Below are 23092 nucleotides of genomic sequence, written 5' to 3'. Positions count from 1 at the left end.
GATTATGAGTCGTGGGACCCTTAGCAAGTTAAACTGTCCTTGCCTCAGTTTCTTTTCCTATAACATGTGGATTTTTAATTCCTGCCTCCAACGCTTGTTGTAAAGGTGAGCAAGACTGCACCGAGTCAGTGAAAGGAATCTGGGCATCAGACAAATACTGAATTATGTGTCGGCTCTATCATAGTTGTGCATATCATGGTCCTGGTGAACCTCGGTTTCCCGGTCTGTAAAATAGTTGATTATAGATCCCAGGGAATATCTCCTGCAAGTGACGTGATAGGGTTGTGTTGTGGGAGCTAGAGGGATCTGATGCCCTGCTGCCCCCCGTAGAAGGCCTGGAGTCCCAGGAACGGGCCGCTCGAAGAACTGGAGAGGAGTGACCGACTCACCTAAGATGCTGAGTGGCTAAGAGGCCTGGCTCACCTGGGCTATTGACCTTGGTGCACCAGATACAGGCCAACATCAGAGCCGAGCGCTGGGGACAGAGAAGCAGTTGTTCCTCTAGAAAACACCCCCATGCTGACAGGACACCTTGGCTTGTTGACCCAAGATAAACTGGGTGTGAGAGGAAAAACAGTGGGGGGCAGGGGGCTGCAGGCCAAAGGGGGCTCTTGTCTGTGAGCTTCCATCTCCTGCACAAAGGGGTGGGCACGTCCTCCCTCTGTGGGCAGCAGATGATCTCGGTGGATGCCCCAAAGCCAGCGAACTCGTGTACAGTGGGGACCGTTGCAGCCGTGGAAGCACAGAGGTGTTGCAAGAGTTAATGGATGGGTGGACCGATGGCTGCCTGGCTGGTTTGGAACTCTGGCTTTATCTCAGAGTAACTGGGTGACCTTGGGCAAGTTCATTAGCTACCCTGGGCGGCCCCCACATGGCAGGGCTGGCGAAGTGTGAGAAGTAAATCCGTTAATACAAGTGAAGCACGAGACAGGGCCTGGCACTTACGAATGAGAGCCGCTGTTGTGATGACCCACCATGGCTGTGTCTGCTGCTCGGTACTCACGGTTGCATGTGGCCTGGCTTCTTCTAAGACCTTTGCTTTCTCTGTACTTTCCAGGTCAGCAGGTCCTGGGCTTGGTCGAGAACCAGAGTGACTGGTACCTGGGAAACCTGTGGAAAAATCACCGCCCTTGGCCTGCCCTCGGAAGGGGCTACAACACAGGTAAATCGTGAGGGCAGCGTGTGGCGGGCGTTTTGGAAGGTGATCTGAGGGAGGAGGCAGGCAGAGCACAGGAGGAGGCCACCCAGCTGCCTGAATTCTGCGGTGGGCGATAATACGCGGTCGACCTTCCAGATCTTTCTTAGAGCCTCGACTATGAGCACAGTAGCTCTCAGACCTTGGCGGTCTGTGGCAGTCTCACCAAAAAGCCTCTCTCCTGACTAACCTCCAGACCTAGGTCCCATTGGGCTTTTTTAGGGGCATGACCTTTAGGTTCTTGGGTCCACTGATGCAGAGATGATTCCACAGAGACAAAGAACCCCAAAGTTTTGGCTTCTCAGCACGGAAATTTATCTTCCTCACATTCCATGTCCGTGCCAGGCCTGCGGGATCTGTGCTCACCATAGGCATTCCGGATTCATCTGGATTCATACTTCTTGTACTCGGAGGAAAGTAGCAGACGTCCTGTTGATTCCGAAGGTTTCTGGTCAGAAGTGACATAATTTCTGCTAATATTTCAGTGGCGAAAGCATCTCTGTTAATGGTATCATTCATTCATTCGTTCATTCATTCATTCATTCGTTCATTCATTCGTTCATTCATTCGTTCATTCGTTCATTCGTTCATTCGTTCATTCATTCGTTCATTCATTCATTCGTTCATTCGTTCATTCGTTCGTTCTGTACTTGACAGCTGCTTGTGGAGTAGCTGGGGTGTCCTGACCTTGTGCCAGCTGGGCCACATATAGCCCATGACCTCACAGAACGTACCCATAAGAAACTAGAGCGGCCTCCCCCTCCTTAAGCTCAGGCCTGCTGATGTCTGTCTGTCGCCGTGCTTCTGGATCCTTCTGCCCTTTCCCCTTCATCCTCTTCTTCACTGCTTTGGCACCCTGTTCGTGAAGGATTCAGGCGTGTGACCTGTGTCGGCACTAGAACTTGGAGCTCAGGGAGCAGTAGGTTTGGCCAAGCCCGGAAGGACCGGGACCTGGTATCTGAGGCCAGCTGTCCGGGGATGAGGTGGGTAGACGTCTGGGGAGGGAGCCGCCCAAGGGTCCTGGAGACTAAGGGCAGAGCCAAAAAGTCAACACTGAGAGCTCAGGGTCAGACTCCAGAGAGGTCAGGTGCAAATACAGGGGCCCCAGAGGCTAAAGAAAAAAGAATGACAGTCAAGCTTCCAGAGGTGAGAGTTCGGAGATGGGGTCGTAGTGGGGTCAAAGCTGGAGGAGGACAAGGGAAAAAAGGGTCAGAGTCAGTGTCCTGAGGAGCCAGAGAGGTGCCAGTCAGGGAGTGCTGTGAAGGCCAGCCTTTGAGATGCGGGACGTTCCTTAGGTGACATTTGCCAGAACGTCCAGGCATGCCTCACTCTGTGTAATTTCTTCCTGTGACACCTTCCAGGCACCACAGCCCAGAGGGGTTGAAATGGAAGAATTTTAACCAGCAGCCTTTCACACATCTGGAGGCTCCCCCCAGGGCCCCCAGCTGTGCTGGGCACTAACCCTTGAGTTGCTGGATGGTAAAGTCTTGAGGAACCCCCGCAAGGAGCCAGGCCGCTCTGAGCAGCGGCTCTCCGTTGGCTGGTTTACAAGGATTTTAACAATGGCGAAGGCAGTGTCTTCGCGTCACAGCTGAGTCTGCACTGGGCGCTTTCTAGATGTTGATCTTATTTGGTCCTCACGCTAACCCACCAGGCAGGTGCTATTCTTATCTCTACTTTATACACAGGAAACTCACGCTGAGAGAGGTCGAGGCTCTAGTCTGATCAGTAATGAGGCTGCCTTGTTAACGACTCCCCTCCCAGCTTGAACTAAAGTGGCTTCAGGATCAAGAAACTGTCATAGAATCCCAGACTCTGTCTTTGAAGCACCGGGAGAGGGGCCTAGGATTTTGCCCCCTAAGAAAGCCTCCAGGATGTTTCTGGAGCAGAAGGGTCTGCTCTGAAAGGTGGCACTCTGTTTCCCCTCCCAGCAAACATTCCCAGGGGCTTTCGTGATGCATTTGAGGCTGGACCTTTAGGAACCCACTGTGGGACCATGCAGATGTGCCCCCCGCCCCGCGCCAACCATACTTCCTTTGGTCAGTGAATTATCATGCCGTGTTGATCTTTTGTCAAAGCCTGGATTCCCAACACAGTCACTCCAGGCTCTTGTAAAGCTGGAGACCCCCACGTTTGTTGGGTGGGAGAAGGGAAATCTCAGGTAAACCCTGGTGTGTGTTGAGTCTCTGTCCTCCTCCCAGAATAACAGACAACGTCGCATAGATAGACTGCGTTGAGACATCAGGGTCATGGTTATCTTCGAAAACAAAAACACACTGGTCATCAGTCCGGGTTTGCAGGGAGAAGAAAAATGGGGGACACGGGGAATTCATTATGACAAAAATGACATGTCCCCTCCTGCCTCTCCTGTTTGACTTCAACATGAGGTCAGGAGACAGACAAGGATGTAAACCCTCTCCAGCTCCTACTTGCTATGCCAAGGAGGTGAGTTACTTCCCTGCTGGCTGGTACTGAAAGTGCAGAGCAGATGAGGAAAGCCCTGTTAGGAATGATGTGTCCATTTAAATAAGCCAGTGACACCAAGTGATCATCATAAAAGGATTTATGCGGCATCAGAATGCATGGGCTTTCATGATGGGGATTTGTTATTTTAAGACTCGGAATTGTACCATACATTGGTGCATGAGTCATGCAGCACTTAGATGCTCGTGGAAATTGAGGACTCTGGGGGAGGGAGCCCGCTGTCCCGAATCCCAGCACGCAGCAGGCCTCCGAAAGGGCTATCTCCAGCAAAGCCCCACGCTGAGCCTTCAGCTTGGTGTGGGCAAACACTGGCAGATCCGCTCCGGAATCGCAACTTGGCCACTAGATGTTCACGTAGGTTTGGCCAAGTTGGTTCACCTTGAGTGAACTCCAGTTCTCTCCCTTGTACAACAGGATAATAGTACCTAGGATGGGGGGGATGCACAAGGTAACTAGTTCAACAAGCCCGCCTTTACAAAACAAGGGCACAGTAAATCTCAGTCTCTGTCCTCTTGGGTTTTTTCTGCCACCTGTCCTCTTAAGAATGGAATCCATTCTCTGCTTTAAAAATGGTGGTTCTATGAGGTTTGCTAAGGTCTTCAAAGCCTTCAGGTCAGGGGGAAGAAAAAAAAAGCTTTTTTTGCTTTTCCTTAAATATAACGCAGCCACCTAGCACTTTTTCTCCTTTCTCCCCTGTCTGGAAGAGATTGCCTTTTCATATTATTTTAGAAAAAGTGATGATTTTGCTTCATGTATCAGCTTCCTGACTGTGTTTTACTTTTAAAATCCCCAGGAAAAAAAAGCATAAGGTGTTTGCGTTGAAAACTCTGCCTTTGAGAGGTAACTTGATCACTTTTCGGCTCTGTTCCTTTTGGACAGCTACTCCAGCTCTCTGAGCCTTGGGCTTCTCTCTATGAATGGAGAATGATAAGCCCCCTACCCCCAGCCTCTCATGAGGCTCCCCGTGGTAGTGTAGCTACAAGGCCTGATAGACCAAAGTGTATTAGGAAGGTGGTGGTAGCTTTTCTTTCTCCTCCTGACCACAGCCAAGCTGAGCAACTGTTTTCAAGTAATTTAGATTCGGCCCCATTATCAAGTTCAGCTGCATCCACCAGGCATCAGACCAGACACATCACTCTGCATCATCTTCATTAATTCCTAGAATTGTCTTGCACGGTAGACATTCCCCCTGGAAATAGCCAGCCAGCTTCCTCCTTCCTCTTCTTGGTTTTCCTCCCCAGTCTGCTAGCACAAAGCCCACAGGCCTAAAAGATTAGAGAAGATCTGCTCACCGTCTCCCACCTGCTCCCCTTCCTTCTAACCAGAGCTGTGTACAACTTAATTCCATCTTCACAGAACCGCTAAAGCCACGGCAGCTGCAGATGACCAGGTGGCCCCTGGCTCAGGGCCCTCGCCATAAGTGTTCAGGTGGAATTAAAGGGCACCTCCCACATCCTCACACGGAGATGGGCTTCTCCCTGACCGCTCTGTCCATCCATCATCTAGGTGCAGGAAGATGTCATTCACCCAACATTCAGCTGTCTGCAGGACTTTTTTTTTTTTTTAAATAAGATTATAGGGGCGCCTGGGTGGCGCAGTCGTTAAGCGTCTGCCTTCGGCTCAGGGCATGATCCTGGCGTTCTGGGATTGAGCCCCACATCAGGCTCCTCTGCTGGGAGCCTGCTTCTTCCTCTCCGACTCCCCCTGCTTGTGTTCCCTCTCTCGCTGGCTGTCTCTGTCAAATAAATAAATAAAATCTTTAAAAAGAAAAAAATAAGAAAAAAAAAGATTATAACAGACTTGTTAAGATTCAGCCCACTTTAGTTCCTATGCTGATGGTGAAAATTTTAAGAACACAAGCAAGGAAGAGAAGGGGAAGAAAAGCTACAGGTGGCAGGTGACCAGAGATGCTGGTGCAAGGGGAAGGCAGGCCAGGAGAAAGGAGATGGCTGCCTTACAGAGAGGGGCGTTCGCGTACGATCCCAAAGGTTGCTCGAGGACAAGATACGTCCTCCCCGAATTGAAGGACATCGTACTAACCAGGGGATGTGCTTTAAGAAACTATTTAAAAATAAAATGTATCCCATTCCTTTCAGTCTCCAAAGTAGGCCAGAGACAGACAGATGGAGACCTGGCTCTCCAGGGAGGAAGGAAGAATTTCTCTAGGAATCCTTATCCCCAGAACAAGAAAATGGGGACATTCAAGGACTGACTCACCTCTGAGGCTGGAGGAAAGTGGAGATGGAGAAGCCAGATGCCGTGGGGATTCCGTGGCAGGGATTCAAAAGGAGCCTACATCTGACCACTTGCCAAAGAACTGCTAACCAGATAGCTTTCGTGGGCTGACCAGAAGTATGGGATGCAGGCTGACCCTTTGCTCTGCCCCCGACATCCAGTTTTCTGCAGCCCTGGGCAAGTCCCTCCGTTTCCTGGAACCCTCCTTGTCTCTTGGCTCAAGAATCAGGAACTGTTTATGCTCAGAAGGACTATCATCCTTGGATGGTTTCTGTCTGTAATACTTGCATCCAGAGAAACTAGCTTTAGATGTAGTTCATTCAGCACATGCTATGGAATGCCTGCATTCTGGGTGGCAAAAGATTTTTAAAAAATGAATGACCAAGAGCCTTCCTTTAAGAAGATTGCAGTTTAGTGGAGAAGAGCTTGCACATCCACAAATGAACTTAGTGTCATTGAGATTCAGAGTTGAATGTCAACCTTGCCATAAACCTGGACCGGCATCTTCTAGACTGATTCCAGAAGGCATTGCAGGAGATTTTGATACGTCTTTAGAAACCATGGACAGATAAGGTTGAGAAATCTGCACACTGTGTCCTTCCTTTAGAGATTCAAGTTGCATATCGGTGTATTAGAGATCCTGGAACGTCTGAAAGTAAGAGAAACTGTTCAGCCCCGCAGCATCTCCCACTCTTACTTGATCCTAGAGCTATGGAAATAGTTTGAAAAAAAAAAGCTACTCCTACACTAATTCTGGGGACGGGGATTATCACTTTTTGAGCTCTGTATCCCAAGCTCGTGTCACAGAAGAGCTGAAATAGAGTCTGTAGGATAAGCCCAGAGAAAGATGCTTGGTATTCGAGGAATGGTTCACTCAGTAGAAACATCTACTCTGTTTTGCGTGGTATTTTGTCATCCATCTCTCTACCGTAAGGATGGAGACACGTTCTCACTGCGCCTTCCAAGTCAACATCCTGTGTGTCATTGCATGTCCCAAGCCAGTCCCCAGCCCTCCAAAACCTTCCCGTATGAGGGAATTGTGTGGGAGATGGTTTCCAGACCTTCCACCGTCCTGATTGGTTGGCCATTTCCNCAAGTCAACATCCTGTGTGTCATTGCATGTCCCAAGCCAGTCCCCAGCCCTCCAAAACCTTCTTCCCGTATGAGGGAATTGTGTGGGAGATGGTTTCCAGACCTTCCACCGTCCTGATTGGTTGGCCATTTCCGGGGAGCTCTGGCTTCTCTCTGTGGTGGCGACACTCTGACCTGAATGATAACATTCTGGGTGTTATCAAACCATCAGAGGTTCGTGCCTCCAGCTGGACGTGCAGGCCATTCTTCCGAATCATTCAGAATGTCTGCCTCGGACATCAGCTTTCCTAGCCCAGGGAAAGTGCCCCCGCATCTCTGGAGGGGAGGCCAGGTAACTGTTCCTCTAAACATGGTCTCTTGGGGCGCCTGGGTGGCTCAGTTTGCAAAGCGTCTGCCTTCGGCTCAGGTCATGGTCTTGGGGTCCTGGGATCGAGCCCTACTTTGGGCTCCCTGCTCAGCGGGGAGTCTGCTTCTTCTTCTCCCTCCGCTGCTCCCCCTGCTTGTGCACTCATGCGCTCTCTCTCTCTCTCTCTCTGACATGCTCCCTGCATGATTCTGATACATGCTAAAGTTTGAGAAGCGGCCTCCCAGTACAGACTTTTATTGCCATTTGCTCATCAGGCTCAAATTGAACTTGAGTTCCGCTGAAAAGCACCCTGAATGACCGCTCAGCAAAGGGTCCCCGTTCTGTACTTCTGCTGTCGATTTATTGACCCTAAAGCACAGGCTTTATATTTATCTCTGGTCGAGTTTTATCTGATTTAGACCAATCTCTGTCTCATTTTATTTGACTTCATTTGAGTCCTCAACTGCGGGTCATCCACAAAAATAATGAAAATGCCTTCTGTTCATTCTGCCGGTAGCCCTTGCCTCATTTTTGTAACAAATGTTTTGAATGCCTTTTTTTTTTTTTAACAATCGTGGAATAAAATTCAGAGGTTACCTATATTGCACTGTCTACAAATATAATTTCAAAAAAAATATAGTGTCCTGGCTATAATTTAAAGAAGAAATAAAAGGAAATTAATTTACTGTAAAATAATATTGAGTTCACGTGTAAAGGCCGAGGCTTTGCCACAGTGGATGGCCGAGGGAGCGGTCCAGGGCTTCTCTGCCTGTGTTCAGGGCAGAGCCCTCTTCAGTGCAATGCTGCCGATGCAAAACTGGACCTTGATTCTACGAGTGCTGTGTGCTGTCTGGGAGATGCTTTCCCTAAGTAGTGAACATCTCTTGGCAGATTATCAGAGAGCAAGAAGTATCCTCTTGCCTTGACGTGTCTTCCAGGCTCAGTGTCGACTAACGCCATGCAAAACCAGCCCTTAGTTTTGTTTCTGTAAGTAGTGTTAGTTTCAGGCTCAGGGAGTTAGAACATGTATGTACAACCATAATACAAACATCCAGGGGACACATAGGTTTCAGGAACATTCTTCCCTGGGGTAGCCTGTTCTGGGAAGAGGTCCTGCCTTCTCCTGCCGCCCTGCCCCAGAGAGCCATGAGTTCAAGGCATTGCAGATGCTCAGCCGACGGACCCCAGTGCAAAGCTGTGACCTGCTTAGGATCTCCCTCAAGGTCGGTGTCAATGACTAAGACCACGCTCCCTGCTCGGAGGGAGTTCAGCTGGCTGGAAGTCTGTGTAGCCGCCCTGCCACCAGCTGCTTCTCTCCACTTACCCTTCTCCTATGGTTCAGTGAAGTTACCCAGATCTCCTTTGGCCTTGCTCTCACCTTCTAGGTTCCCACCAGAAACCCACGCCCTCTTCCACCCAATAACTGCAGTGAAAGAAAGTGAACAGTACATCCCGGACTCTCTTCTGTCATCTTGCCCCCACTCAGTTCCCTGCATGTCGCCGATTCCCTGAGCCTCCGTTCATATATGAGACGGGGGTGGCTGTGTCTGCCTCACAGAGGACTCAGTCCGTGTAGGAGTAGCTGCCTTTTGTCACTACCTAAAAGGTGGACTGAGGGACTGCAGGTGTCCAGCCTCTCCCTACATTGGTCACCCTGTGCTCCTGGAGCTCCTGTTTCATTTTTCCTTTTGAAAGATAGTATTACGTATGTTCTGGAAATGAACAGTCGTGGGCTCGAGTCCCAGCTGGTTCTAGCTCCATGATATCTGGGCAACTAACAATCTTTATTTGTCCTGTCAGGACTTGAAGCGTTCCCACCTCACAGGATTGCTTTGAGGACAAAAGGAGATTATATTTATAAAGTGCTTGGGATGGTCTCTGGATCAATAAATGTCAAACATTAGTACTTTCCTTTGATACTTGAGGTTCCCAAAGAGGGAAGACCCATATCTTCTTGAGCCTTTCAGATAGTAACTGCGTCTTTCGTCCATTGAAGAGATCTGGGCCTGAGCCCTCCCTCCCCAGCACCAGCCATCCATTTGTCCATTTGCTGGATAATATCGTCCTTAGGCACCCAGCAGGTGTGGCCTGCCAGGCAGCCTTCTAGGCCCAGGGGATGCCATAGACCAAGACAGAAAGGAGCCCTGTTTGTGGAAGGTCGCTTATTGTGGGAGAGAAGCAATCCCCATCTCGCTTCCCATGATGCCACCGCACTGGGGAGCCCCTGAACTCTCTCAGCTCCAGCCGTTCTGCCCTCGCTGCCGTTCCTTGAGCACACCTGTTTAAACCAGGGGCCTCTCCAGCTCCGCCGCCGCTCCCTGCCTTACACTTCTTTGTAGTGGCAATTGACCCACGATAATTTCCCTCATTTCCTTTTTAATTTTCTGTTTCTTTCCATGAGGATTCAAGTTCCTCAAGGGTAGTAATTTCTGTCTATTAATTTGCCTGCTTTATCTCCTGGCCCTAGAATCATGCCTGGCATATATTAGGCATTGTGTAAGTATTGTTGTTGAATGAAATTAATAACTTCGGAAGATGGTAAGTGTTTTGAAGACAGTAATCTAGAGCAGCGGTTATCAACAGGAGTTGGTGGGAAATGTGGGGTACATTGGCAACATTCAGAGACCAATTTGGTTGTCAGAGCGAGGGAGATTCCCCTGGCACTTAGCGGGTAAAGGCCAGGGCTGCTACCAAACACTCCACAATGCACAGGAGGGTCCCCTATAACAGAATGTCCAGCTTAAAACATCGACACCTCTGAGTTTGAGAACCCTTGACATAATGTGATGTGCTGGGAAGCCTAGGAAGGAAATGGAATCTTCTAGAAATAACTGGATGACATTTGAGCTGCAGACCTGCAAGAAGGGAGGTCAGCAGCCATGCTGAGATCTAGAACAGCATTCCAGAGAGAACAGCAAGCACAGCGAAGGTCTGGAGCAGAGGGTGGAGCTGGGTGTTCATGCTGCTCTCACGGGGTCGTGCCCCACACCCCCTGGGCAGAGATGTCAAGAGACCTTCTCCAAGCTTCGTCTGATGAACCCATCTCTGGGCCATTCCTGACCCTGCGGGATCTGGTGCTGCCCCTAAGATCTAGGAACACTCAAATCAGAGTCTTCAAGTGTGCAGTTTCAGAATGCCGTCAGATTCTTCCCTCCATCCCTTGGAGCTGTGTCTCACGTTTACATGCTTCAGAGCCATGCATCTGGTCCCGTTCTCCTGCCCGAGGTCTAGGGTTTGTAGAGATCACCACTAGCCCAGAGACAGTCATGGCAAAGTGCGGTGTCTCTGGAAGGGAGTTGGCCTGGGCTCGTCGCAGCTACCCATCCAGACACATGGCCCCTATGCTTCCTTGCACACTCTCTTTCAGCCACACCGGCCTCCTGACTGTTGCCCAAATGCATCTCATCCCCGGGCCTGGGCCCCCTGCCTGGACTGCTCTTCCCATTACTGCCTTCACGGCTCAGCTCAGATGTCCTCTCCCCTCGATGGGCTTACTTAGCCATCTTCTCCAAAGGATTTCTTTTTCTTCACTGTACTTTTCATCAATGTTAGAAAATAGACATTTTTAGTTAATCAACTGCTGCCCATTGTGGTAGGATGAAGGGCCCCCAAAAGATGCCCATACCCTAATCGTTGGAGCCTGTGATTCTGTGATGTTACGTGGCAAAAGAGACTTTGCAGCTATAATTACAGACCTTAAAATAGGGAGATTATCCTGGTTTATCAGATGGGCCGAAAATCTAATCACAGGAGCCCTTAAAAGCGGTGAGCTTCCTCCACCTGGCAGCAGAACCGAAGAGGGGAGTCAGAGAGTTTGAAGCGTGAGGAGTCTTCATTGCCATTGCTGGTCTGAAGATGGAGAGGACAAGGTGCCAGGGAAAGCAGGTGGTCTTCAAGGAGGAGGGAAGCTTTGTCCTACAAGCACAGGGAAAGCTCTCAAATATTTGTTGAGCGAATAAGTGAATTCCAGATTCCATCACTCCTGCCTTTCCAGACATGGAAGACAACTTGGAAAGTTGCTGGTGGGAACCAGTCTGTGTCCCCGGGTCTTATAGCGTCTGCCCATTCCGTAGGCACGCACTCAGCAGGTGGCAGGTGCCTGACATTGGGCCCTGCACCAGGAGCAGAAATTAAAATCAGATGTGGTCTCTGCACCATTTCCCCTCCTCCACATGGTCACCACAGACCTAAAGTAGGAGCGTAAGGACAAAAACAGTGTAGCTGGGTGCTGTGACGGAAGGGTGTGCCACAGCCCCGAGAGCTTGCATGCACTGAGAAAAGTGTCAGGCAAGAGGACTGGAGGCGGGGACGTGGGGGTGGACCTTCCAGGCCAACAGAGCAGACGACTCCCGCCCCCCAGGCCAGGCTGGGAGATGAGGAAATTCTTGGCACAGAGAACAGCACATAGTTTGGTCTATTAGTTTGGTCAAAGGTGTGACTTGCAGAATATGTGTCCCGTACACAGGGAGGAGCAAAGAGCCCAAGTTCCGGCTCCATCAGTGGCCTTACGGTGACCACACAGTGATCACTGAGGCAAATCCCTTCCCTTTTTTTTTTTTTTGCCTGACTTTTTTCACTGGTAAGATGGGAGTGTCAGTACAGGCTCCAAGGATGGCTGGAAAGATTAAGTGAACGGAAAACGCCTGGTGAGAAGGGAGCTGTCAGTACATAGTGGCTGAGACCCCTGGCACCACGGTGCAGAGCGTGGGGGGAGGCGGGGAGCCTGGGAGCTTAGGCAGCGCAGATGCCTGAATGCTGCAGGGCCCATCCAGCATCACCCGGCAGCCTGGGAGGGGTTGAAACAGCAAACAGCTGCCCTCGGGGCCCTAGGGAGAAACCTAGTACCCTCGCCTAGCACCCTCTCCCTTTTCATTGTCCCCATCTGTGTTTCGTCTCTGAGCCGGTTTCTCATCTCGGTGCTGGGGCTGCACCCTGTTCAGATGCTTTGTAGAAGTGCCCGTTCGCAGGCCCAGGGCACTTAACCCACCGCTTTGCCCTTGGCAGGTGGCTCTGGGTTCTCTGTGGTACCTCGTTTGGTGGGGGGGGGGGGCTCTCATGACCCTGAGCCGCTAAAGCATTTTCCTAACTGCATCCTGAAAACGTGGCAAGGTTCCTCATCCCCCGCCCTCCTGAGCAAAAGCCACAGTTCTGGAAGAGCTCCTCTGGCATCACTTTCTGAATCACCCCGGGCACCGCCTCACAGGAAAGAGTGTATGTTTAAGGCTCCCCGAAGCTAACCTTAACGGCAAGAAGACTGCTCCCCCACCTCTCTGTTTCTGAGATCTTCCTCCCCCAAACTGTTTTCCTTATAAATGATTATTTCTATTTCCTGAGTAGCTCTGACAAGAGTCTCATGGTTTTCTTCCCTCTTTGCTAAGTAAATCACAAAGAGAAACCAAAAGCAAAAATAAGGCTTCTCCGCTGCCCTGGGTCTCACCTGCGGGTCTCACCTGTCCGGGTGAGCCAGAACGGCCTCATCCCCCAGACCGGAGGATGGGGCGCTGGCTGCTCCTGGTCAGTCTGTCCTGCCTGCCGCACATGCTGAACTTAAGGTCGTCGGGCCGCTTCTCCACGCCCTGGGTTCCTCTCCTGCGAACAGAGAGTGATAATGGTGTCCTAGTCCGTTCAGACTGCTGTCAGGCTGTGTTATAAATAACCCAAGTTTATTTCTCTCAGTTCTGTAGACTGGGAAGTCCAAAATCAGAGGTGGCAGCAAATTTGGGGTCTGGGGCAGACCCTGGTTCCTGGTCCCTGGATGGCTCTCTCTTTGCTGTGTCCTTCCATGGCAAAGAAGGCAAGGGAGCTCACTGGGGTCTCTCTTATAAGGGCACAAATCCTATTTATAAGGGCTCTGCTGCCTTCACCTGATCACCTCCCAAAGACCCCCTTCTTCATACCCTCACCCCGGGGATGAGCCTTCACCATAGGAATTGGGGGGACCCACATTCAGTCTATCATCAATGCGTTCCCTGGAATGTCACCATATTGCAGAGAAGGTTACAGGGTGCCCATCTGTAGGCTGAGCAGAGTTATCAGTGTTTCCCTAGCATCGGAGCACGCATCACCAACCCTCTACCACTTGGTCAACGACACACCACCTCTTCCTCCTCCAGCCCGATCCCAGGTGTTTTTTTCAGCTTATTTTCAGCCCTTCCTTATTGTACCTGCAGCTGGAAACCTTCTCCCGAAGGCCTCTGGCGTTCACCCCCCCATCACCAGGGCTCACTGTGCCTTGATGTTTGAGAGGGCCATCAGGGGTCCGAAAGTCCCAAGCCACAAGACCTACTCAGTATTTCAGGGCGGAGGTGGAGAAACTACTGTAAGATGTGTGTATAGCGTATGTGTATAAAAAGTCTGTATTCTGGCACATAGCAGGTACTTAATAAACTAGCCCTTTTTGCAAAACCTGGCACACAATAGTCCTTGCAAAAAGAGCGGTTCAATTGCTTTAACATTCCATTACAGCCTCTGCCAGGTGCTGGAAGGGTGCTAGGTTACTGCCAAAGAATAGGCTCCCTCTGTTTTTATTTTAAACTGCATGGAAAAACAATTTTAGACAACCATCCATATCCACATTTGTTGCAAAGGACAAATTGTATAGAAATGCCGGGATGTGCCAGAGCCGTGGCTTGGGAGAGCCTATTGTTAAATTTTCAGGAAATAATGCAATCTGGTTGTTCAGCACAACTACTGTTAAAAATCAAGTTCTATAAACTTACCATCAGATAAGTTATTTTTTAAAAGGTAATAAATACTCAGAACTCATTACGTCCTAATCATTTTATGTTTGTTGTGAAGGTTATTTACATCTGTGTTTGTACGGTGGAGACACTGGATAGAGATGTCCTACCACCTGTCTCTTCCCTGCTCCGTCAGTGACACTGTGGTACTCGCCTAAGATCTGCCACAGTCGGGGTATTTACACCGTGCAAATTGGCAAACGCTCAAGATCAGAGCTTTTCTTCCGGAGATGCAGTTGTTGAGCACTGAGATACAGTAATATATGAAACCACCCTCTCCCCATCACATTCCCCAGAGTTAAACAGCACTAACAGTTTGCAGTGGATTTGTGACTTTCCTCCTGCCTATGTAATTGTTGCTCTTTTGCACGCACCTCCTTTTTAATTGTTAGATGTTCTCCGTACTTGAAAATAAGGTGCTGGGTATCGTTCTGTGTTGCTACATAAAGTTGTGTTTTCTTTTGAAGAGCCACGAGGTGTTTCCATTTGATGAACGTGCCTTAATTTATCTCACTCCTCAATTAATTGGTATTTTAGTTGCTAGGCTCTCCCTCATTTCCAAACAACACCACACATAAACATCCTTTATATTTATCTGTTTGCTTAGGCAAGTATGTCTACACGATGGATTTTAAGAGGTGGTACTGCTCCATCAAACATTTATAGATATTTTAAATTTTTATAGATTAGCAAATGCTAAATGTATTGGTCAGGTGAAATCGGAGCTAATTTTTAAAAGCAAACTTTTAAAAAATCGACCATGTATGTGTGCTGTATTTTCTGTGCTGGGAACACGGTCTGTATGTTGCAGGAGAATCAGTATCTCGCAGAGTAGCTGCTTAATAGGGACTTGCTATGGGCTGAATGTGCCCTCTCCCCAAATGCATGTGTTGAAGCCTTAACCCAATGTGATGGTATTCGGAGATGGGGCTTTTGAGAGCTAATTAGGTTCAGGTGAAGTCAAGAGGGTGGGGCCCTCATGCCCGGGTCAGTGCTCTAATAAGAGACACCAGAGGGTTCACGGCCTCTCTCTCCTCCCTCGCCCTTCCATGGGAGGACACAGTGAAAAAGTAGTCCTCTAGGAGCCAGGGAGAGAGCCCTCACCAGGAATCAGTCTTGCCAACAACCCTGCCTGGATCTTAGACTTCTAGCCTTCAGAACTGTGAGAAAATAAATGTCCATGGCTTAAGCCACCCAGTCTGTGGCATTATGTTATAGCCGCCTAAGCCACCAATCCAAAACCGAATTGTAGCTTTTTTTTAAAATTCAGGCAGATGGTCTCCAGCTAAGGGGTCCAGCTCAGGCTTTGAAGCCATGAATCACAAACCAGTGGCCCAGTGAAGCAGAGTCCTTTCCTTACTGTGGGTCACTCTGCCTGGCTCTGGCATTTCTCCACTGGGACTAAGCATATTGACCAGGCCCCTTGGTGGACACAATGTTTCTGCCCTGCTCTGGCGGCCCACGGAACGTCAGCTCTTCCTGTGTCCCTCACTCAGGTCTTAGCAAGAGCTAGCAGGAGCTATGGCCCAGACACCTGTGTTGTTTAGTTTGTAGAGGAAGGGAAGGGAGCGAGGGAATGACCCTAAATCTTCCTGCCATAAGGAAAATAATCTGGCGTTCATTCAGCATGTGGTTTCCTTGAAGACATATTTATGGTGGGAGGCGTCTGATTTCCTTGAGGCCTCTCAAGTACACAGTACCCATCTCTTAGACTCGACTCGGGCTTTCATGCGCACTAGCTCGTGTAATCCCCATTTCACAGAGGAGCCAGTGGAGGTGCCCAGAAGCTAATTGACTGTAGAAGTTGGCAGAGCCGGTAAACAACAGAGCCCCGTGCTTGAGCCTGCTTTCCAGGGCTGGCCTTCAGTGCTTGAGATTGATAGAGCAGTTCCCGGGGAGATGATCCAGCCCCTTCCCTAATCTACAGGATGAGACACCCGCAGACCATCGTATACCCTTGTGCCATCCACGTATCGAGGGCCGGGTGTCACGTTAGTATCGCCCGCTAACGTGCACTGAGCGTGTACTCTGTGCCGAGCCCTGTGCTAAGTGCATTTCATGCTTTATCTCATTTCATTCTCACTGTGTCCTTTGTAAACTTTGCACAGTTATTCAAAATCTCACTTAAGAACAGAACTTCAGAGTCATGGCTGCACATTGGAATCCCCCCGGGAGATCTTAAACACTCTGATGTCCGGGGCTCACCCGAAACCAGTTAGAACCTCTGATGTGGGACCGTCGGAGAGTTACCTGTGTTAACTGTGTGAGATGATGGATGTGCTAATTATCTTGGTCTTAGCGATCATCCTACAATGCATGTAGGTATCAAATCCTCACACTGAATGCCTTAAATATATACACTTATGTGTCAGTTTCTCGATGAAGTTAAATAAACACTTAAAAAAAAGACCTAGAAACAATTACAAAAGCTTATAATGCCTAAGTGCCCAGATGGAGAAAGTTTGTGGACTACAGGGAAGAGGGGGTGCTGAGATGCACCTCCAGGGGTTTATTTGCACCCCCGCCATTGCCTGGTTTATGACCCATTATCCTCTACCTTCCCCGGGACTGACAGATCCCAGCAAAAAATGCCAGTGACATCAGAAAGACAGAGACTAGCCTCCCAGTCTTCCCGTTCCCTTGAAAGCTGTTGCTGTCATCCACCTTTATGCTTAAACATCCCCGGGAGTGCTCCTGAGCCCCTAGTTGCCAGATGTCCACTTAGACCATAGTTGACATTTCCCCACAGCAGGTCAGATGTATTTGAATCAGAATGGCACGGAAGGTCCTGAATCGGTTAGCAGGGCCCTCGGGACTGCCAAAGTGAAGGCAATCTCAGCTCAGACAATTATCCAAGAGAAATCACCTGTCTCTGAGCGGACATCGGTGCTGTACTAAGGCTGGGCTCTGCTTATGGGGTCCCATGTACCCGGTGTGGCCCGGGCGCTCGGGCGCAGATAAGCTCATCTTTAGCTATGCTCCACGGAGGCAATGAAAGAAGAAAACACGGCCCTTGTCTTCAGCAAACCTAGGATTAAATTGGAGTAGCCAGGCAAATAGACGGAGGAAACATTTATTTCTTAATCTTACTCAGTCTACTTAGTATCTTCCTGATGTTTAACTGCGTACAGCGGGGAGTGATACCTGTCCCATCTAGCCACCACCTGTTTTGGTCTGTCTCCAACTAGCAATGGTTTTTACATTTTTAAATAACTGAGGAAAAGAGTGAAAAAAAAGGCAAGTATATTTTGTGTCACATAAAAATTCTACGAAATTCAAATTTCAGTGCCTCTGAAAGAATCGCTTGGGATGACTGCATGCCCTTGCAGGCCACCCACACGCTGATTGCCACCCTCCCAACATGGACCTCATGCACTCGTGACTCTCCTTGGTTATCTCCGATTACTAGGAATCACCCCGGGCAATCGCTTACAGGTAGTTGCTAGGCTCTCCCCTCCCCCATTTCCAAACGACAGTCTGTATATTGCAGAAGAATCAGTATCTCAGGTCTTAGCAAGAGCTAGCAGTACTACACGTCCCCTCCCCCCACCTAACAGAAGCAGAAATTCATTTCCAGGGCGAAATTTCACCTGGCATTAAATAGATCCTTAGGATAATGCAGTTCTTCCTTCTTTCTGTTTTATTGGACGCTGGAAACATTATCAAGGAAAGGACATTTATCACTCTCAGCTGAAAGCTTGGTCTGGGGTAATCTTACCCTTCTATTTAAATGATTGACATCACAACAAAGCTGGATTAAGTTCTCTCTTCTTTCTCCCCAGCATTCAGTGCGTACCCCGCTAATCCAATTTATAGGAAATCCTCTCCCGTGAACAGGACAGCCTGTGGGTTTGCCCACATCAGGCTGACAGAGAACAGATAGGCTCATTCATTAATGTGGGTTCACACCCCAAAGGGTTGCCTTGGCCTTCTGCCTGCTGGAGTCACTTTGCAGTAGATACGGGCCTTTGTGTGCCCGTGGGAATAATGTTAATAGTCCTGGCTCACATTTATTGAGCACTTGTTATGAATGTGATATTTCGAATGGATTATTATCTTGTTTAACTATCACAGCAGCCCGGGAGGCAGGCACTCCTTGCTGTTTCCATAGATCAGCTCGCTCAGGCTCTTTGCACTTGCCGCTGCTTCTGCCTGATTGCTTCCCCCACATCAGGCCACATTGCTTCCCCCTGGCCTCCTGCATGTCTTTGCTTAAATATCACCTTCTGAAGAGAAGCCTTTGCTGACCATCCATTTAAAATTTCAGGAGATCCCCCTCCCAAGCGCTCCTGACCGCCCATCCTGCTTTATTGTTATCATTAGACAGCACACTGTAGTTTCAACCAGCTTCCTTGTTTGTTGTCTTTCCTCTCAGCATATAGGCTCTGTGAGCATAGTGGCTCCTCTTTTCAGAATGGGTTCAGGTACATAGACTCGCAACAGATAGCAGTTGAATGAATAAATAAATGTAATATCGCCATGAGCCATTTTACAGACTAGTAAAGAGAAGTTTACAGAAATTAGCGAGCATGCCGCAGCTTATATGGAAAACAACCTGCATCCCAGACCCTCGAGTCTTTATGGTGCTGCACTGCCAGCGCCTGGCCAAACCCAGATCCTTCTAGAACTGTGGTTATGCTGGGAAATAAGGAGACAGAAAACTGCTGCTCGTGCCATTAAAACGATCCCTCAAAGTCAGCTTCAGTGTAGCAGGGATTCACGTTAACAGAGGGGCCGGATCTGGTCCCTCCTCTGCTCTAGGCGCTGAGCTGGTTGAAATGCAACTCTCCAGAGTTCAGCGCAGCACGAAGGCAGATCATTATACTTGTCTTGAGCAGACCTGCTGTGTGTAACAGGCTGCTGGAACCCGGGGTGGTGCAGTCGGACACACAGCTGCCCTCGGAGGCTCACAGTGCGTGGCACAAAGGATGTACAATGATTTTTCTGTACCTGGTGCCTGTGGATCTTAAAGTCACAGGCGTAGACTGCATTGTGGGGGGCTTTTTTGCAGCCAGTTTGCTTACGAGGCATATCCAACTTCATCTCCTCGACAGCTATCCTGGGAAACGCATGGCTTTGGGAGCCAGACAAAACTAGGTTTGATTCTGGGTTCTTAATTATTAGCTTCTTAATTACTTCCAATCTTTTAGGGATGTCATAAGGAGTACAGGTAATGGGCACACCTAGCACACATGGCACCTGGAGCCTGGTAGGGGTCCGGTAGTGGGCTCAGCCACCCTTGTGAGTTTTCTGTGTTATTATTTATTGTCATTAAGCTTCTGAGCAGTGAATACGGTACCCACAGATCAGTAGGAAGGACTTAGTTTGGGTCCAGCCAGGTAATAGCAATAGTTCACTGTTTAATGAAGACCACTGTGTGTGTTAGTCACTGTGTCGAGTGTTTTAGGACAATAGTCCTATGAGTCCTTATGAATACCCATTTTACAGAAGAGTACACTGAGCCACGGAGCATTCATGACATCACTCTACTTGCCCCAGGTCACATAGCTGAGCATGGAGCTAACCTGTGGATTGATGCTGGGACCCTTACTGTTCATCCTTGTGCTGGCGTCCCCAAGTAATCTGAATGGGAGGCTTGAGAGTTGTTGCTTCCGCTCAGGAAAGCAACAGAAAGTACCGAAGCTGGAGCCCAGAGGCTTGCAGTCAAGCCCTGCTGTCACTACACAAACTTCCTGACCTTAGGCCGCTGAGCTCAGTTCTCTGAATCTTGCTTTCCTCATCTGTAAAATGAAGAGATTGCTCTAGACGTTGTCCAAGGGGCCTTCCCACGCCATGGGCCTCTGACTCTGGGAGATGAAACTTTCATTCTGCACGCTGCAGGTCTACCGGAGTCAGCAAGACCTTGGTTGAGATCACAGCTTTGCCACTCACTAGCTGTATGAGCTCTCTGAGCCTCAGTTTCCTTATTTGTAAGCTGAGCGTAATCATCCCAATTTCATGGAGCAGTCCAGGGGATTAAATGATTATAATATACATGTAACAGGATCTCATCAGGTGATTTAAGGTGTTCCAATGAAGGGACTGTTCATGGGGCGAGTGGGCAGCACTGAAAGTATCAACAGAGATGCTGAGGCCCCAGAGACTCGCAGAAGCAGCGAGCTGTTACCACGTCTGGACCAAGAGATGTGTGTTAGTTTCTCAGGGCTGACCATCACAGAGGACCATGGTTGGCTGGCTTAGCAGAAATATGTTTTCTAACAATTCTGGAGGCTAGAGGTCTATGATCAAGTTGTCCACAGGGTTGGTTTCTACTGAGGCCTTTCTCCTTGGCCTGTAATGATCATCTTCTCTGTGTGTTTGGGTTGACTCTCTGTACCTGTCCAAATGTCCTCCTCTTGTAAGGACAGCAGTCATACTGGGTCAGGGCCCAGCCCGATGATCTTATTTTCACTTAACACCTCTTTAAAGATCTCCTCTCCAAACCGGTTCACATTCGGCACTGGGGATTTGGACTTCAACATATGAATTGGGGTTGGGGGGTGGACACATTTCAGCCCCCTACAGGAAGCAAAGGGAAGAGCTTGTGTAATGTTGCCAGAAAACAGTGAGAGCTGGAGCCATGGCTGCCCAGCAGAGGCAGAAGCAGGAGAGGGCACAGTCCCCATTGGAAACACCGCCCAAACCCTAGCGTGCCTGGGAAGGGGACACCCTCTCTTTCCTCCCACCCTTCAGTCTGTGGCTGATGCTTCCAACCAGGAATCAGCCTCCAGGGATCCCAGGTAATTCCGTCTTTAGGGAAACGTCTCTCAGGGTGCAGAGAAGGGCAGAGAGTGGAGCCGGAGTCGACAGAGGGAGGCCACACCACCCTGCACTTAAGAAATGCTCCAGAAGTGCTGCTTCTTTCCAATTCCTGAGCGGAGGGAGGAGAGTAAAGAAGGTAGCTGCGGGCCCGACCTCCTCACTGGTTGGGGTGCAGTCCCCATGTTTTCTTGGAGCATGTGAATGAGTGAATCATGAAGGAATGCACAGTGCGCCCTTCCACGTGGATGCACTTTGTTTAAGTTTGAAATTGCAAAAAAGGTTCTTGCCCTTTCTGCGGCCCATTAGCTCAGCATTCAGCCAGGCTGTAGCTCACAGCATTGGTCCGGGCAGAATTGCTCGGCCATCCACGTGGTCTTGCCCTTCTTGGTAAGCAAATGAGATAGCAGTGGAGCTTCTAGCCAGACTGGTAGGGAGAGGCAGGCTCATTATCGGTGGAAATTAAAATCTCCATGCCAACGAGCTGGTCAGCAGGTCTGACTGCCATTCAGAGAATAATTATTTTTCTGTACCTGCTGAAATGTCACGGGGCTCCGAACCCCCCAGGCAGGCTCTGTGGTGCTGTCCTCGGCTCTTGTATCTACCTCTGGCCTTTCTAAGCATCGTAATATGCTCCAGTTTGTTCACTGGTAATTTTAAGACCCACCTCTTTGACTCTCTATATTCTTTCCCATAGGCAGCTCGAGAAAATACTTTCTTCTTGCTGGCAGAGCCAGGCTGAGGAGTCTTTAATAACCATCGTAAGGACAGTGGCCTAGGCACAGTCAGAATGTCTCTGTTCAGTAGCTGTTGGTTCCTGCTGTCTGATGGCCTGGCCATGAAAGTCTGTCTCGTCTCAGAGCTGGTCCATCAGACTCTCTGTCTCCCAGTGGGTTTTCTGCGTGGCAGGAGAGCCAGAACTACAGAGCAGCAAGCATGGTTTCTGCCTTGGGTTTTTCTTAGCACTTGCTGTCTAAAATGGGCAAAATCATTTACCTTCTATAACTTAATGATTATCTGAAAAATGTCAGTAATAGGCTTTGGCCTAAGACAACAGCTTAGGGTGCTCGGGAGTTGAGTGGATTTGGGGTCTATTTCCCAACAAGTTCCTATTCACAGGTAAGGGGGTAGGACTCAGACATATCTTTTTGGGGGGACTCAATTTCAACCCATAATAGTGCTTTTCCTCTGCTTATTATCTTCAAAGAGCTCTCTAGTTAAGAAGACCTGCCCATAGAATCTCCTAGGGTCTGTGCCTTTGACCAGGAATTAGCCCCCTCATTTTGGCCTGGGAGTCTAGAAGGACCAAGGAAAACGAGGACGGGTTTAAAGAGATTGGTTGGAGAGAAGTGGGGGGCAGGGGACCAAGAGAAAGCCCAGGGGAAGGGTGGGGGTCCTGGGAGGTCTCAAGTGTTGTTTACTTTGTGCTAGCTAGTTCACTCTGAGCCAGCCACTTAGCCTTTCTGAGACTCAGTTTCCTCAGAAAGATGAGGATGGAGGTGGGGGCTTGGATTTTGATAACCTTCTGAGGTTTCTTCTAGCTTAATAGTCTTCGATTGCACAAAACTAGCAACGTGGGCAGGGAGCACTGCCCACCCAGGGAAGTCCAGCCAGCTCTGAGCAGTGGGTCTGTCAGTGCAGGACCGGGCAAGCAGTCAGCTTCAGTCAGCTTCAGGACCCACAGTCCTTTGCTTTCAAAGTGGGCAGAGAGGGGCACCCGGGTGGCACAGTCGGTTAAGCATCTGACTCTTGGTTTCAGCTCAGATCATGATCTCAGGGTCGTGAGGTCAGTCTCCACACTCAGCATGGAGTCTGCTTGAGATTCTCTCTCCCTCTCCCTCTGCCCCTCCTGCTTGTGTGCTCTCTTTATCTAAAACAAATAATAAATAACTCTTTAAAAAATAAATAATAAAAGTGGGCAGTAAAAAAAGACATACTTTTATGTGACAGGAAGGAGGAATTAGCTAACACTACTATGGCAATTATATTGTGATATATAACTGTATCAAACCCACACATTGTACCCCTCCGACTCACACAATGCTACATGTCAGGGAGATCTCCAAAATAAATGGGCAGAGAAATAGATCAAGAACTTCTGCCGAGCAGCAAGAAAAAGACCCACAAACCAACAGAAAAATAAACAAAGACTTGAACAGGACGTTCCCACGAGAGGGTACCTACATGGGCAGTGAACATCTGAAAAGGTTGAGCTTCATTAGTCATTAAAAAAAGGAAATT

The 23092-nt window shown here is 49.2% G+C and overlaps 1 protein-coding gene across 2 annotated transcripts in view; it reads left to right on the top strand.

Moving 5' to 3' along the window:
* The window catches only part of LARGE1 (LARGE xylosyl- and glucuronyltransferase 1), a 521400-nt gene that overhangs the window by 408936 nt on the left and 89372 nt on the right, over positions 1-23092 (top strand). For both annotated transcript variants that reach the window (XM_034643724.1, XM_034643725.1), the window contains one exon: positions 1058-1162. In XM_034643724.1, the coding sequence (XP_034499615.1) occupies positions 1058-1162 (105 nt within the window). The remainder of the gene's footprint in view (positions 1-1057; positions 1163-23092) is intronic.

The sequence above is a fragment of the Ailuropoda melanoleuca genome, chromosome 15, assembly GCF_002007445.2.
Source record: "Ailuropoda melanoleuca isolate Jingjing chromosome 15, ASM200744v2, whole genome shotgun sequence".
Taxonomy (NCBI): Eukaryota; Metazoa; Chordata; class Mammalia; order Carnivora; family Ursidae; genus Ailuropoda; species Ailuropoda melanoleuca.
This window is presented reverse-complemented; position numbering and strand designations above follow the sequence as displayed.